Here is an 18256-nt window from a genome sequence, read left to right on the forward strand (position 1 = left end):
CTACAAGATCTCAACCTCTAGTGATGTTTTACATAGTTCTGGTCCCTTCCTTAAGTTATATGTATCACAACAAGGTGACTCAAATTTCTTTAACAAAAGGTGCCTCAACTTCTTCAACTACAAAACCTTCATTGAGCTGCTAGCTTTGTCTTGGTTCCATCAGTTGACATGTATTGACTTCATTCAAGACTGCTTCTCATATTCATAATGCAAAGTTGAGCTTCATCAAACTCAAAGTCTCGGTCCATTTGTGCCTCAAAGATGTGCTTCAAGTACTTAAGATTTTAGTGATAATCTTGGTTTCTTTCTCAGAGTTCTGGTTCCTTCTAAACAGGGCAACTTCATGGTGAAATCCATCATGTTTATATGTATAGAAACAAAGTCTCATGGATGCTATACATACTTGTCATAATTGACATAGAGTTGTTGTCACAATTCACAACCATGAGAACATTTCATAGTCCATCACTGTCATACACTATAGTTGTACATCATAGGTATGAGGATATTTTGTCATACATCTATATTACTGTTATCAAGGGTCTTATAGAGTGTCACTCTCGTACATAATTATTGCCATATATCGTATTCCTAACTAAACAAAAATAATGATGCGAACCATAGAGAATTGCGGGTCATTACTGTGAAAAGGAGTGAGCCACATAGAGAATATGTGATCCATCCATATTTGATGCGAGTCATAAAGATGTGGCGAGCTACTAAATATAGTAGGTTCTTAGATTCAAAGATCATGGAGTATAGATCATAGCGAGCCTGATGCGAGCTATTGTGTATAGAATACGAGCCACTTGTTGTGAGCCACAAGGGATACAAACCTCTGTGTATCAATGCAAGCTAGATCCATTGTGGTATACAGAGTGCGAGCCATAAACAAAAAATGCAAGCCTCATAGTTAACGATGCAAGCAACAATTGACTAGATACAAGCCTCGATATATATATATATATATATATATATATATATGTATGTATGTATGTATATAGCGAGCCTCAGTAGTATTGTGAACCAAGCAAGTCATTGTAAATGGTGCAAGTCATAGAAGGATAATACCAAGCCACTGTAAAACAATAGTGAGCCACTATATTTTTCAATGTGAGCCATAGAAATAGATAGATATGTGCCACAGTTGTAGAGCGATCCTTTAGAGAATAGCGTAAGCCACAGGTGATATGGATCGAGCCTCAGATGAGATTGTGATGTTACAAAGAAATTGTATGCGGTTCTTGTCTTTCATCTTCCTTTGCTTCATATAAGTATCATAGATCTTGTCACAATCTTGTAACTTGTTTGGTCATAGGTACATTACAAGTTCATATTACTGTCATTGATCCTAATGTTGTAGCTCTTATTATGAAGAGATATATATTTAAGGAGATTGAATTGTATTTATAGAAGATGTCATTGACATTTGATTCAGATGTTTTGAATATAGGCTATGTCTTGAAAATATACTTTAGAAGATTACCAATCTTTGTCACTACTGTCTCTGCTAGGTTCGGATTTTAAGAAGTAGGCTTCCACAGGTTGGGATCTGTTGTCGCCCAAACTATACACGTGAATGCGACAATGCTCAGGGTAGGGGCTATCACTTTGAACCCGACCCGCTTTGTTTAAGTTGTCTCCTTATAGCAGGCTAACAGGGGTAGTCCCTATTGATGAAATGTTGAATTCAGGAGACACAACTGAATGGCCTAGCAACTTGGTCAAAATAATCGGCAAGTTTAATTATTTAGCACAACTTGATTAGATTTACCAAAATTATTAATTAAAGACCAGTGCCTTAGCAGTCAATTTACTTGCACTATATGTGAAAATTCGGCTAACCCCGAATCCAACTACAACAACTGATAATGTTTCTTCTATTTGTTAAATTAATCAACCAAATTATTTGCAGTTTCTTGTGGCAAATATCAAAACATATACACTACAACCTTCACAAAATAAATACTGTGGAAGAAATAAAAACACTGGAAGAATAGATGCACACACACAATAAAACACTGTTATTTTTGGACCAATGTCCTCGGAAAAATCCAACTCGGGAAAATCGGTGCAACAACTGAGGGTTTTATTATTATGCAGTAGTAAATATGAGTACAAATCTATGGAAGCTCAAATCTAGCTTTCCATACAGAGAAAATGACTGACAGAAGTCTAGTGAGAAAAATATCACTTCCACCGGTGATTCGACATTGACCTTAGCTCAAGATGAGTTGCTCCTTGCTGCCTTTGCGCTGCCTCTGCGTCACCCTACGCAGATTTGCGTCAGCCTTGCTTGGACCAATGTCTCTCTCACTCTGCTGATCAACTGCTGCTCTGGAAACTCGATCTTCTGGCCTCCGGGCTCCCACTCCGGCTCCTGCCTCTGAATCTCGACTTCTCCTCAACAAAATATGGATCTCCCTCTGAAGCTCTGCGCTGCCTCTCTGCACTGCGTCAACCTCTCTGTGGAGTATGCTGTCTCTCTGCTATGCACTCACCGGACTGGAAAAACTTCCTTCCAGCCTTACTATCCCTGCCCCTCTCTCACTGCCTCGAAACTACTGAATCACCTCTGGCAACACACAGCTGCTACTCTGGAGTTCGATTTCCCAGCAATATTGAATTCCTTGCTCCTCAAGTGTGTTCTCCAACCCCCATCGAATTTCTTCTTATAATCTCTCGTTGAGGCTTCAACGACCAAGATTAAAACATAATCGATGGCTAAGATTAACTAGAACTCGATCCATGTCTTCTTTTAGAAGATTTCACCATGACTAAATCAATACCCTTTAATTACTTAGTTTTCCTAAGTTTAGACTTAGGCACCATTAAAAAAAGATTAATTATTTTATTTAAGTTGTCTTTAGGTGGAACTTCCATAAATGATTTCTGGGTTTTGGAGAATACATGTATTCTAGCCTCTCCACCAAATTTCGTGGCTAGAACACATCCGATGCTACAAAAATCAACACTCCCTCTTAGCGAAGAATGTGTTCTAGTGCTGCAACCCACTGAAGCAACACTCTGTCTTTGTACCATCTCCTGTACACTATTGATGTCTGGCTGCTGCTGCCCACCAACTACTACGCAACTCTGATAAACGCTGCATCCGTGTTGTTGCTGGTCTTGCTGAACTGCTACCAACACTGCATCTACACTACAACTCCCTCACCATTTGCTGTTGCCGCTATTGCAACAACTGCAACGGAAAAACATCCAAAATACTAAACCAACTGTGGTCAGTATGATGCATCTGTCACCTGAGTCCAGACTGCTGCTAGACTTTGCGCTGTCACTGAAGCCTTTGTGCTGCTCCTGACTCTGCTCTGTGCCAACTACACTGCTGCCAACTCTGCTCTGCTACTGACTCTGCTTTGTGCCAACTGCACCGCTGCCAACTCTGCTCTGCACTGCCCAGTATTTGACCTGCTACTAGCTACTACATTTGCCACTTGTTGATTTGGGGTAGCATTGGATGTGCTCTAGCCATGAAATTTGGTGGAGAGGTTGGGGCACATGAGATCTCCAATACCCAGAAATGGTTTGGGCGGATTCTAAACAGATCAGGAGATATTAAAATTATTAATATTTTTAATGGAGTCCCTAAGTCCAAATTTAGGGAAAATAAAATGTTAATGTGTATTAATATGAATCTGTGTTAGAGTGGTCCAAAAGACATGGATCAAGTCAGATCTAATCTTAGCTGTTGATTAGGGACTTAATCACGGCCGTTGTTATGTCAACGAGAAAAATATAAGAGGAGGCTTGAGGGTCACTTGGAGAATACACCAAAGTGATAAGTCATTCTATTCTCTAGAGCGGGGTTTGCTAAGAGAGATAGAATCAGTGATCGAGAAAGAAACTGATGGGCATTGAGTACAGAGAGACAAAGAGGCAGAGATAGTGCCGGGAGAGCAGCAGAGCAGCCAGAGAGAGTGACGCAGGAGCAACCAGTGCTCACGTAGGGCCACGCAGAGGCAGCTAAGTGCTGCGTAGAGCACTAGAGAGGCCAGCGTAGCTGACACAGAGGGTCAGAGAGCTGACGCAGGGCCTCCTGGGGCTGACACAGGCCAAGATAGGCTGATGTAGGGCCAACGCTGGGCTAGGAGAGGTTGACACAGTCTAGATTGGGCAGACGCTGGGGTTTCTGGGGTAGATTGGTGCTGAGTAGCTGCTGGAAGGATTATCCGGGGTTTCAGCCAGTAGATTTGTCAGAAACTGAGAGGTATTACTGCCAAAGAAATTCTCTGTTTGGTAGGCCAGTTTTGACACCTAGGTTGTACTCTGATATTGCTTAATAAGAAAACCCTCAAATAGTTGCTTCGGTTTTCCCACATTGGGTTTTTCCGGGGACATTAGTCCAAAAATAATGGAGTCATATGGTGTGTTTGTTTCTGTTTCTTTTTAGTCGTTGATCTGTAATATGTTGAGCATGCACTAGTGTTTATTTTCAGTATTTACATTGTAAATAACTTGTTAAGGAAAATAACAAGTAGGTAGAAATAAATCAGATAAAGTGCATGGAGGGTTTCTAAGTAAGTAAACTTAAACTTCAACATGGTATCAGAGCATGATTGCAGATCACAGGAGGACTAAAAGACATCAGCCGAGCGAAGCAATAGTAGCGGAAAACAACTGTCTTGAGGTGATAGAAGCTGTTTCTAGCAACGTAGAAGCCAAGGAGTGTGACGCAAAGCCAGCCAGGGCCACGCAGAGGAAGCCAGGAGCTGCGTAGAGCCCCAGAAAGGCCAGTGTTGTTGACGCAGAGGGTTAGAGGGCTGACGCAGAGCCAGCGTGAGGCAGAGAGGGGATGACGCAATTCACAGAGAGGCAGTTGCTGGGGTCTAGAAGGCTGCAGGAATATTGCAGAGTGGAGTTGGTGAGGTATTGTAGTCAGAACAATACCTGACAGAGCAGGGCTAGAGGAGTTGTTACCGAGGGTTTCTAGCCGAGGAACCCAGATCAGAAGTGCAGTTGCACAAGTCGATCAGAGTAGGGGGCATCTCGACAAGCGGCAAAAGGATTTCTAGGAGGGAAATCAGGACTCAGAGGGAGTCCAGAAGAGAACTTCCAGACGGGAAGTAGAGACTCAGAGGAGTCGAACAGAGAACTTCCAGGAGGGAGGTAGAGGAGCATCATGGCACTACACGGGGTAAGAGACCAGGATAGACTGGACGGAGCATCGAACTTCGCTGTCTGGAAGGCCAGAATCTTATCAGTGCTTGACATGAATCGTGTTAAGAACTTCACCTTAAAGGTAATACTTGTCCCTGTCGACCCCAATGATAATGACAGGGACGAAGAGGCGATGGCGAGGGCGAAGTGCATTATCCTTGACGGGGTCAACGATCATGTGGTACCACATATAGCCAAGAAGGAAACGACATTTGAGATGTGGGAGGCTCTCAAGAAGTTGTACTAGCATACTTCTGTGTAGAGAAGAATGTTGCTCGAGAACCAGATGAGGTCGTATCAGATGAAGAAGGGTCAATCGATTGGCACCTTCCTCGAAGGACTGAATGAGATCCGAGACCAGTTGACTGCTATAGGAGTGACACTAGATCAAAAGTTATGATGAGGACAACCCTGAATGTTGTCTCAGAAGATTGGGAAGTGTTTGTCCAGAGTATCCCGAGCAGAGGAACTCTCCCACCTTGGGACGAGATGTGGGCAACTCTTCGCTAGGAAGAGATCAGACTGTAGTCGAAGATAGGTAGCAGCAGGAAAGGGATCAAGGTCAAGCAGGAGGAGGAGTATGTGGCCCTAGCATCTGAGGGAAAGCAAGAGAAGCAGAAGAAGAAAGATCTCTCCAAGATCAAGTGCTTTCACTGTGGGGAGATGGGTCATTATGCGACTCAGTGCCTAAGGAAGAAGAGTAAGGGAGAGTCTTCCGAGACTAAGGCAGCGCCAGCACGGGTGGAGAAGGAAGTTTTGACAAGGAGAGAAGAGGCCTCTAAGGCTTGCTGCAAGCCCAATTAGTGCTGCAGCCTAATGGGAAAAGGCCCTAAGGCCACGACCAATAGAGAAGAGGCTCCTAGAGCCTACGTTTAGGGAAGAAAGACCTCTTAGGGCCGCCTTCAAGTGCACTCGGACCCCTGCAAACAAGAGAAAAATGCCCAAAATGATGAAACCCTCCTTCAAAGGGCTGCGACCTTGCTTCCTTGGGAAAATTTTGAGCATATGTGTCTTGGAAGGGCTAAATCTTACTCGCAAGGCCCTAGATTAGCCTTCCTCTCTTGAAGAGATTGATTCCTTACTTGCAAAATGAAAAAAATGGACAACCCAAATACCCAATATATACAAAAATTTCAAATTTTAAACCCCAACCCCAAATGCTATACAAAATTAAAAAAATGGGTTAGATCTAAAATACAAGGGTTAAATTCAAAATTATTTTTCAAATATCTGCAATATTTACAAACAATAAAACAATTGCTCTCATTAGCAAATTAAATCTTTATAGCACAAGAGAAAGAGATTAAATTTTTGAGAGGTTTTAAAATAAATGATGTATGTAAATGGATCACCGACCCAAACCCTCCTGCAATGTGTCCTGCAAAATGAAAGCTCAGAATTGAAACGCGGTCGATTCTTCTCCACACTCTGTGAACTTGGAGACCAAGGGCTAGCGTACCTGTAGATCTCTATTCAAACTTAAAATATGAATTGCTAGATCATGAGAGATCTAGATCTACGAGTGTAGATCTCAACCCAACACTTAAGGCAAGATACCTGTACCAATAGATGTTCCGTCTTGCAACAAATGAAATAACAATTTATAAAGCGCATATAATATAGAGCATGAAAATTACTAGCACATACCACATGTCAGCAGATAGAAGAACACCATGAATTTGAAACCCCAAAGTCTTTCTATTATGAGAAATACAATTACAACAGAGCAAGGCTCAGTACATGAATTATAGATTACATCATCCAAAGATGAAATGAGGAGCTTGATAGCTTTCTTATATAGAAAACGAGAGAAGACGACCCCTCCAAGTGGAAATAACAACTAGTTGGCTTGATCCTCGTCAAAATAAACTCATCCGTTGATCTTCCCTTGAAAATAACTTGATCTCCACCATTGATTTTTTATTTTTGAGGAAAAATTCAAAATTTTCTTAAAACCCCTTTTTTATTAATCCGAAAAATAATGTTGGATGAATATTCTCAAAAAATTCACTTTTACTTAACCACCAAGGTTCAAGAGGTCAAATTTTCTTTAAAAATCCATTTTTCCCTTGGTTGAAGACCTCAAGAAATTAATTCTTTTTTGACCGACGAATTTCTGATTATTTATCACTTGGAGAGAATTTAAGTTCTCTCAAATAAAAAGAAAATAATTAGCCAAAAATTAATTAATTGACTAAAGGGGATTAATTATTTTTTTGCACCCTCAAATATTTTAGCCATGGTGTCTAACTATAAGTAACCATGCACTAAAATATTTTTACAAGATGTTACAATTTAATTCAACCCTTGGAAGGGGAAATACCCATTTAGACATAAACTCTCAAGACACTAATCAATTCTGCGACACAATATGTATTATGATCTAGTATGAAAAATACATAGACCCGATAAACACTAAGACTGACCTAAGCTTTGGGGTATATTTGGGAGAAAAACTCTGCGAATTATGCATGTTTACAAACACACATAATTCAGGGAGTTTAAAAAACTTCCTAGGATGAAATCCTTTGACAAAAATCATAGGCTTACCTAGGTGTTGTTACATGGCTTCATAGTCATACTAGAATCATTTACAATAATAAAAGAAGAATTTGGGTTTACAATGACTAAATGATGTTGAGTGATGATAATAATCTCTTAAAAAAATTGCCCACTGCCTTGTACTTTGCTTCTCGGACTGTTGACAAAAATGTGGTCAACATGATCCATTACTTAGGGTTACCATAGAGTCTCATATTATTGTTTTTCAGAGATCTGTTCTTCTTTCGAAACTAGAGTGAGTGCACATTTCGTCTTTTCTTGAGCTCGGATTCCATCCTAATTATATAAATATTTTAATTGGAAGTTGCAGACCTCAGATCTCAGAGATGATAATTGCTACAATGATGATGAGTCTTCTTCAAGAATGCCAACGGAGAGTGATCTTCAAACTGCTATCCATTAACCTTAACTCATTAAGGGCAGTAGATTAAGGTTGATTTTTCTTTACTTGATAATTGCTTGTGAATATGTGTTGGCCTCTTATTACTTTTGTTATGTTCTCTTCATCAATTAAGTAACAAAACATAAATCATGAAGATCACAAGAAGACAAGGAACACAAGATATAGGCTCCAAGCCAGGGGAAAACCCCACAAGGGGGAAAACCCAACCAAACTTCTCTTCTTATAGAATCAGATCAAAGTGAGAAACCCAAGACCCAAGACTTATACAAGAATCCAACCTCCAAGATGTCAAGTCTAGCCCTCCAAATTTTTAGCCACAGTGAACTTGCTTTTATCTTAGAACATCTGGTATAGAAAACTCGCATTTATTTCAGACATTTATCACAGAGAACTTTGCATTCTTATCTCAGACATCTGCTGCAGAAACTTCGCCCATAAAGCTTGACATTTCAGGCCTAGCTGCTTTAACTACTCAACTACATGTGATCTTTGGTCATGACCAAATAAATAATGATATTCTTCTGTTTACTTGCCTGCCCCCTTCCTTCCCGCCCCCCTTACTTCTTATAAAGCCCACACCTCCAGACTTACCACCCTTTCACTTTCTGAATTGAACTTTGCATTATTATCTCTGACATCTGCCACAGAAACTTGCATACATGACCTGCAGAAATTCGCAAGACTTCATGATGTTGTAACCTCAGAACTTTGCATGTCTTCACTTCAGAACTTGTTACAGAAAGCGCCAAATTGCTTGCTTTTTGATGGAGGACATATGCCAATATATAGTTGTTCTCATATGTGAAAAGACACATCTTTTGAGTGAGCCAACTTGTCATCTAGGAGGGCCGACTTGGCTTCTTGAGGTGAATTAACCCAAATTACATTTTGAAAAATTCTTTTTCCTTTTTCTTTACAAGAAGTCCAAATAGGACTTTGACTCTTTGACTCAATAAATCCTAGAAGCATGAAGAACATGCTTAACTAATGATAATAATAATAATAAATTCTCTCTTCTTTTTCTTCTTTTTATGCAAAATACATAACGATACAAGTACAATGATAATTATGAAGACTGAAGCTAGTTACACTTTTCAACATAGAATACCCGGTGAAAAGATAGAAACAAAAAAATACATACCGATTATTATTAAGATGTTGCAAATTAGAAAATTTAAAATAATTAGAAGACTCTTTTGTGTAGACAGATTATATAGTTGCTTTCCTAGTGAAGTTGCCACATTAACGGGACATTTTATTTGCTTTCACTTTACCAGAGGTGCTCGTTATCAAGTTACCAACAGTCTAAAAGGATGATTGGGTCCAAAGAATTAGGCACAATTTATTCAAACTATCATGGAGTTTGTACTTACATTTTCAGTCTATACACATTGAAAGAAGTGACACCACACCTTCTGGTGCTACTCAACATGATAACTTTCGTATCCCAGGAATACTGTAACTCCAACCTGTGTATGGAAGTGTCACCAAGCGTACCTAGGAAGTGGCTGCAGGCATGCTAAAGTCAAAGAATTCACATTTCCAAGGCCATTATTCTGGCAATGGAAATTCTAAATAATGTTTGAACTCTAAATATAGCAACTTGAACTCTAGTGTGGGAAGTGGCTTTTATTGCATTGGAGGTGCTCACTCCAAAATTGTTGATCTCAGGGATTTGCAATGTTTGCATTTCAAGGCCACTTATTGGACAAACTGTCTTTCTTTTGTTGTTGAATGCACGGAAGTCATATCATGTGGCAGTTTCCTGCTGATCTTGTACATGCCTTGTATCTTATAGATAACTATCAACTCATTTTATTCACAAATTTTAATGCCAGTAAATTTACTGTCCATTTCTTTATATGATTTGTAAGTGGTAATTTTGGCTACAGGTATACAAGGCGTGAATATGCATATAAAGGAAGCAGATTTAGTCACCTCATCATTGGATGAGGTTCGATCTACTTTTCTCAGTCCTATCATTTGAAAAGTCAAATATACAGTGTTTGAATTTTTTGCTTGCTTCATCTGTTAATAATAATATCTCCATTGTGGTAAAGATCCAATAGGTGACACTGTGATTTATTAATCAATTGTTAATCAACGAATTGTTGATTCTAATAATATCAAGCTTTGCTATAGCTTCCCATATTTTGATGGCATGTTTATTATAAATACTGTTTTTGCATTAATGGTATTTTTTTTGTTTGGGTCTTGAATTGAGAATACTAAGTGTTGTTGCTACAAAGTGCTCTTTTTGTGGTTGATAACAGGAAGAAACCAAAAAGAAGAGAAGTAAAAAACGTGTATATGAGCTCTTTTGCAAGGCTGCCAAATCAAAGCCTTGCCAAGAATTCTCAGCCCATGATCGTGACCTTCACTTTGTTTTCTTTAGAAAGCCGGAAAGATTTTTACCCTCAATTGACCAGAGAAAGGTGGCTGGAGTGCGCTTAGAAAAGACTATTTTGAAAGGTTTGTTATATACTATGACTAGTATTCTATCTGCCAAACTGTTTTCCAGTCCCTGTATATTACTTTCCTAGTTCTCTTTATCAGATAGGGTTTTCTTTTTTACTTTCCTAGTTCTTTTTATCATATAGGGTTTTCAATTCTAGATCAGTGTTTTTAGTTTTACCTCATTTCCATGTATCTTGTATTCTTGATCCTTGAACTATAGTTGGCTTGTTTTCTTGCAAAAGTAGCTTTTCAAAACAATAAACACTTGATAATTTTTGTGGCAATTAAAAAACAAAAGATCATTTTGAATGCATCTACAGGAGATGATGCTACGAGCTACCAATATGCTGTGGGGACTGGAGAGTTTGAAGAGATTGAATCTGGGTGGGTACCTTTCATTTTAGAATTGATTTGGTATTAGGGAGCTAATTATTAAATATTTCCAAAGAAATAATTGGATCTTTTTTGCATTTATCTTGACATAAGATGTTTGCATGGAGATATGTTTTGTGTTTTGCTATTCTAGGAATATTGTAGTAAATGTTTTTATTCTGCTTTGAACTTGTACGTTCTTGATTGCAATATGGAGGTATCAGTAAGATTTATTTTGTGTGACATAGATGTGGGATTTACAACCCTTGTAACTTCTGTGAAGTTTTGATCTTTGATATGAAATGCCTTTTGTCTTTGTAGCATGTTGGGCTTCATTAAAGTACCGAATCTGATATGGCATTCCCAAATTCTCAAACCAGACCCAAACCAGTGATGAAACTAGGTTGAAGAATTAGTCAACTGAAATAGAGATAGAGTATTCAAATTTTAAAAGATATATATATATATATATATATATTCATGACCATGAACATAAATTCAAGATTCTAAAAACCATTAGGTACTAGATCTGGAAGCTTGCTCATGTACATACCATGTAGGGGTGTTAATTTTAGATAACAATGGTATGTTTTATGCTTTAGCGCAATTTACTTCAATGTTCTTTATCAGCCCAATGACAATTTCCAATTATGTTATGTAGCAATCACATTAACTTAAACAAATTGATAGTAAATGCAGATAGAACATAAAAACATGTCCATAAGATGAGCCAAGACAAGAGGACACAAGATGTGGCGGATGCTAGGGAAAAACCCCAATGTGGGGAAACCCTTTGATCAAATCTTCTTATTATTCTTCAATAGTTCAGCAGAGAGAGAATACAAATATCAAATTAACTTGCCCAAAAACAGTCCTGTCAAAATAAGCAGTCAACTGCAGCCCTAACCAAAAGTCAACGCTGGTCAAAGCAGCCCCAAAATGTCCTCCAAGCGGCTTAGTCAACAGCAGATTAATTCAGCCTTCCAAGAGAGTCAATGTCAGCCCAAAACAGTTCAGTCAACCCAGTCAAAGGAGAGAGAAAACACTGCTGTAATAACTGCAGTTAAATCTGAAGTCAACGCTGAAGTCAACTCTGGTCAAACTATCCCAAACTCCTCGATATCTGGGCCAATAAATGCAGCCTCCAAAAATTGAATTTCTGCCCAAGAAAACACAGTAAACGCTAGTCAAAAGAGCCCTGGTCAACGCTGGTCTGATTTCCTGAAATTCGGCCAGCAGACAATCCCAGAAATTCATCGTCCTATCACACGTCCGAAGTAGGTAGAGGCCACCTCCAAGCTGTACGAACCAATCAAGAGAGGAGATAGAGAGATATGTGATGAGATGAGTGATGTTCAAATAAGGTGTTGAATTTTCTAAGTCTATTCGTTAGAAAATTAATCTGTATTCTGCTGGTTTATTTCTTCTACTTATTTAAATTTGAACAAGTTATTTAATACATTTAAACACTAGAAACAACTTCCCTGTCAGGCTAGAAACAATCCTGATGCTGAAGCTCTCTTTGTCGCTAACAAGTGCTCTCTCTACTGACCTCTATGCTGCTGCAACAACTCCCTGCATCTCGCACTATAGCACACCTCTCTGTGCCATCCTGCACTGGTGCAACACTCCCGTGCTTCTTGCACTGTTGCAGCCTGCTAGCCTCGCGCTGCTCGGGGACTCCTGCACTGTAGCACTCTCTGCTGCTTCATCTGTACCCGTGTTTACCTACATCCGCCAGTCTTGCTACTCCTCTTCGGGGCTCCAGTAGCAAGGTATAATCCAAGAGGTTGGGTAACTCAAGGATCCTGCCCCTCATCGCTTGTAGTCTTCCTGACTACAGCTCGATGTCTCCCCACTTCTCCTCTAGTGGCACATGAGCACTCATGGCACAATCGCCATCCTCTTCGACTTCTTTCTTCGCCTTCACTAGTGTTGCCTTAGAGTTAGACGCCTCTCCCTTGTTCTTCTTCCTCGAACACCGATTTGCATAATGACCCAGTTCCCCATAATGGAAGCACTTGACCTTGGAGAGGTCCTTCTTCTTCCTCTTCTCCTACTTTCCCATAGATGCCAGAGCTGCATCCTCTTCCTCTTCCTTCTTGATCCAGACTCCTTTGCGGCTACTTCCCGTCTTGGTCAGCCGTCTGATCTCTTCTTGGCGAAGATCCGCCCACAATTCTTCCCAATCTAGAAGATTCGCCCTGCCCAGTATGCTCTGGACAAATGTCTCCCACTCCTCGGAGACTGCATTTAGTGCGGTCCTCACCATCAACTCTTGATCCGACGTGGCCCCTATGGAAGTCAGTTGGTCCCGGATCTCCTTCAACCGACTGAGGAAGAGATCTATTTGCTCTCCCTTCTGCATCTGGTATGACCGTAGCTGATTCTCATGTAGCATCTTCCTCTGCATGGAAGTATGCTGGTACAACTTCTTCAAGGTATCCCACACTTCCTTTGCCGTCTCCTTCTCTGCAATATGTTGGACCACATGATCCTTGACCCCATCAAGGATGATGCATTTTGCCTTGGCCATTGCCTCCTCGTATCTCATTAGCTACGGGTCGACTGGGATAGCCATTACTCTCAAGGCGAATCCCTTGATGCGATGTCTGTCTAGAATGGACAGGATCATGGCTTTCTAGACCACAAAGTTGGACGCTCCGTCCAGCCTATCCTGATCCCTCAGCCCATTCATAGCCATCTCTCTGCTCTTCTCTGTCGACTCCTCCGAGTCTCTCTACTTCCAACATGGAAGTTTTCGGTTCGACTCCTGCTGAGTCTCTCTACTTTTTGTCTGGAAGTTCTCTTTTGGACTACCTCTGAGTCCCGATTTCCCTCCTGGAAATCCTTCTGCTAATCGTCAAGTTGCCCCTCTCCGATCGTCTGTGCAACTGCAACATTGATCCAGATTCCTTGGCTAGAAATCTGCCTCGGCAACAACTCCCTCTACCTTGGATTTGCCCTGTCAGGTACTGTTCTGACCACAGTTCCCCACCAGCTTTGCTCCCGCAAACTGCCCACAACTACTTTCACCCAACAACTGAAGGATTGAGCCTCTTGGCTCTGCGCAATCCCGGCACTGACAAAACAACTCCTTCAGCCAACTGCGTTAGCCCTTTTGTCCTTTGCATGGCTCTGCGTGAGCCTGTTTCGCCCTCCTTAGCCTCTGCGTTGGCCTCTCTCAGGCCCAAATTGATGACACAGTCCCTCTGCGTCAACCCTTCCTTTGTCGCTTTTTGCAAGGATCAGCGCTGTCACTCGGACAACTAAATCTGCTACAAATGCTCTACTCAGCTGATGCCTTCAACTTTCTTGTGATTTACAACCACGCTATGTTACCATGTTGAATTTTCTAAGTCTATCCGTTAGAAAATTAATCTGTATTCTGCTGGTTTATTTCTTCTACTTGTTTAAATTCGAACAAGTTATTTAATACATTTAAATACCGAAATAAACACAATACTGTCACAACATCTACAGATCATCAATTGAAAGAAAAAAAGTAGACAAGTGACACCATTATTTTTGGACAAATGTCCCCGGAAAAACCCAATGCCGGAAAACCGGTGCAGCTGTTTAGAGCATTGTTGCAGGAAACGTTCCCCCCCCTCCCCCTCCCCCGAATATAAACCCCGATCCGCGATCCGTATGGATGCGTGGGGGAAGCGTCGTACAAGACGCATTTTGAAAAAATTGACAAGCGTTTCGGACTGATAAACACACTTCCTGGAAATTCTGGAAGTGTGTGACCGAAACGCGCTTCGGAGTATGAAGCGTATGGATCGCGAGTGATTTCGTACACACTTCCTCCATTTCCGCCGCGTGGCCAAAGAAACGCTGTTTTTATTTTTTATTATTTTTTTATTCTTTTGGCATTTTGACTTGTTGGGGGTGGGTCCACCTTGGGTTAGGGTGAGGAATGAAGGGATTTAAGCCCCCATTCATCTCTCATTTTCTCACTTTGAGTTTATGAGAGTTGGAGAAGAGAAGAGAGGAGAAGAGAGGAGAGCTTGGAGGAGTGAAGGAGGAGGAGCTAGGAAAAGGAGGAGGAGCTTGGAGGACTTCCATCTACGAGAGCTAAAGAGGTAAGTGCAAACCCCAAACTCCCTTATTTTTTGACATTTTTTTTGTATTTTTCTCCTCCCTCTCCTACTCTTTCCCATTGTTTCTACTTGCTCATTTGATTGCAGGTTGTCCACCACCTATATCCATATTCCAAGATGGTGTTCTTTTGGCTTCTATGTATTATTCCACTTTTGGTTTTAATGATGCCAAGGGGGAGTAGGAATAGAAGAGAAGAAGCACAAGAGGACAGTGGTCCAAATATGTGTGACCCAATGTATCATGAGGAGGAAGGGTTTGAAGAGGAAGGGAATAAAGTTGAACCTGAAGGGGAAACTGAAACACTAGAGGGGAAAGCTGCATTAACACCCTTGTGGAACTATGTGACCAAACTTGAAGGGGGAAAGGGTGGTGGAAGCTACAAATTTTTGTGCCCTCATGGTTGTCATGGAGGAAAACCATTTAGTGGTTCATATACCTGTGTGAGGAGGCATCTTTGTGGGATGATGGACAATGATGATAAAAGGGTGTTGTGGGGATACAAATTTGCCCAAACATTTCATCTGAACAAAGAAGAAAATACATCCAAATAGAGGAGGCTGCACAACAAAAAAGCAAGAAACAAAAAACTCATTCTGAATCAAGTGCAACCTCTAGATTTGGTAGTTCATCTCCTCATGGTACTTCTGGAAGCTCTGGAGGTAAAAGAACAATAGGGGATTTCCTTGATGTTGCTGGGAGGGATGATGTGGATGGAAAGGTCTGATTTCTTTGTGCTTGCGGTGTACCATTCAATGTGCTTCTCTCTCCCCATTGGCGTGAAATGGTAAAGGCCATCAATGAAGCCCCAAAAGGATACAAGTCCCCCAACTATGAGAAAGCTAGAATAGTGTTATTAGAAAGAGAAAAAGCAAAGGTTCAAAGAGCTTTGACACGTTTTACAAATGAGTGGGTAGATTGTGGGGTATCCATTGTATCAGATGGGTGGACAAATATTAGAAACCAACATTTGATAAATGTTCTTGGTGTTTCTGCTAGTGGTGCAATATTTATTACATGTCATGACTCCTCCTCCATCAGTGCATCTTCCCAAAACATTGTAGATCTCCTATTGCAATCAATCAAAGATGTTGGTCCGAATAATGTGGTTCAAGTGATCACAGATAATGCAACAAATTGTAAGGTAGCAGGAAAAATTATTGAGCGTACTCATCCACACATCTTTTGGTCTGGGTGCTTGGTTCATACATTGAACCTTTTGATGCATGATATTGTGAAGCATAAAGAATGTGGGTGGATTAATGAGCTTTACAAGAGAGGGAAGCAACTCATTAAATTCATCACAGGGCATACAAGGGTAAACTACTTCTATGGCACTTACTCCAAGTTGCAGTTGCTTAAACTTGCAAAGACAAGATTTGCCAGTTATTACCTCACCTTTAGGCGGTTAGTGAAGGTGAGACAAACTTTAACTAATATGGTGTGTGCTGAAACATGGGATGAAATTAACACTGATAGAGATGGTGCTAATGCAACGAAGGACACTATTCTTGACATGTACTTTTGGTCACAGGTTAAATATGTTTTGCAATTCACCAAACCAATTTATTACATGATCAAGTTTGGAGATTCAAATCGACCAATAATTGGGGAGGTGTATGAGCAAATGGATAGCATGTTGGGGCAGATTAAAGACATTGTTGAGCCTAGAGATATCACCTTGTACAATTATATTCGTGCAGAGGTGGAAAACCGATGGGAAATGCTAAATGTTCCATTGCATGCATTAGCATATGTTTTGACACCTAAATACTATCATCCATCATGGCTTTCAACACCAGCACCTGGGGGGGGAAGCAGGAGAAAACCACACCAAGATCAAGAGGTTCACAAAAAATATATGATTGCATTGAGTAAATTAGTCCCTGATGAGGAGGAGGCTGCCATGGTACGGAGACAGTTGAGCAACTATACGCTTAACACTGGTCATTTGAGAGCATGCATGCAATTAGAGATCGAGAGACTTTTTCTTCTCTTGAGTGGTGGAACATGCATGGAGGGGCTACTCCACTTCTACAGACTTTGGCATTGCAGGTGCTATCACAGGTGGTAAACACTTCTTCTGCAGAGAGGTGTTGGAGCTCTTATTCTTTCATCCACAGTGTTAAAGGAACAGGTTGAGTTTAGACCGAGCAGAGAGCTTGGTTTATGTTCATTACAACTTGCGATTGTTGTCCCATTACTGTGATGATGCAAAGACTAATAAAGACCTTAAGATTTGGGACAGGAATCCAGAGGAGCCCAATTTGGAGGATGGAGTGTTGCGATTAGAGAAATTAGAGGATGCTCTTATCCAGGTATGTCCATTGTGGTATGAATTTTCCTTATAAAGCATTTCTCTAATTCATGTTTTTAATTTTTTTTGTTAACTAGTGTTTTTTTTTGTATGAATTTTTTGAGTGATTCCAGGATGATGATGATTGTGTTGAGATGCCACCCCCATATGGTCCCTTGGTTCCTAGGTTCCATGGTTCAACACCAACAACTGGGAGTTCGTCTTCATCAGTTTCAGTGCCACAACTTCCACACGCACCATTTTCTTCATTGCCACCATGTGGAGGCCCGTCGCCACGTTCTCTTCATGGTGGAAGGAGGAGAGATTAGTAGATATATTCACAATTTACTACTTTTGTCATAGATTAATCATTAGACTTGTAGGCTTGTGAATTTGAACCTTTTTGTCTTGGCGGTGACCAAGTGACATATTTTGTAAACATTATTATTTGAATTTTGGACAAGACAAGTGTTGACAGTTGCTCACTTGCTAGATAAATCATAATATGCTCTATATTTTATGTTTTATAATATGCTTAAATGTTTTATGTTTTATAATATGCTTAAAAATTTGATGTATGTTTGTAATTGCTAGAATATAGATGGTTGATGTTCGAATAATTAATCATCGATGTACATACTAGTAATTACAATGGAATCATGGATGCAATATCTATCTTGATTTATGCAAACATATGCATGTTTTCATGTCTTCTACAACTAATTTGGTATTTGGGATGTTTGTTTTGAGTATAAATGCAAACATATATATATATATATATATATATAGCAGACGCTTCGCTTCCTAGATTTTAGAAAAATGACGCTTTCGCGTCCCCGCTTCCAGAAAACGTACCCATTTCGTCCCCGCTTCGTGCAACATTG

General features: G+C 40.4%; 1 protein-coding gene across 1 annotated transcript in view; it reads left to right on the plus strand.

Annotated features, from left to right (window-relative positions):
* Positions 1-17981, plus strand: part of LOC149201187 (NADPH:adrenodoxin oxidoreductase, mitochondrial-like) — a 174039-nt gene extending 156058 nt beyond the window's left edge. The window contains exons 8-12 of the mRNA XM_089401219.1: positions 10036-10097; positions 10417-10615; positions 10921-10984; positions 17325-17394; positions 17967-17981. Of these exons, the coding sequence (XP_089257345.1) occupies positions 10036-10097; positions 10417-10615; positions 10921-10984; positions 17325-17394; positions 17967-17981 (410 nt within the window). The remainder of the gene's footprint in view (positions 1-10035; positions 10098-10416; positions 10616-10920; positions 10985-17324; positions 17395-17966) is intronic.
* The last annotated feature ends 275 nt before the right edge of the window (positions 17982-18256 follow it).

The sequence above is a fragment of the Pinus tabuliformis genome, chromosome 2_1 (genome assembly GCF_031772625.1).
Source record: "Pinus tabuliformis cultivar Carrire ecotype Pingquan chromosome 2_1, CPIR1, whole genome shotgun sequence".
Classification (NCBI taxonomy): domain Eukaryota; kingdom Viridiplantae; phylum Streptophyta; class Pinopsida; order Pinales; family Pinaceae; genus Pinus; species Pinus tabuliformis.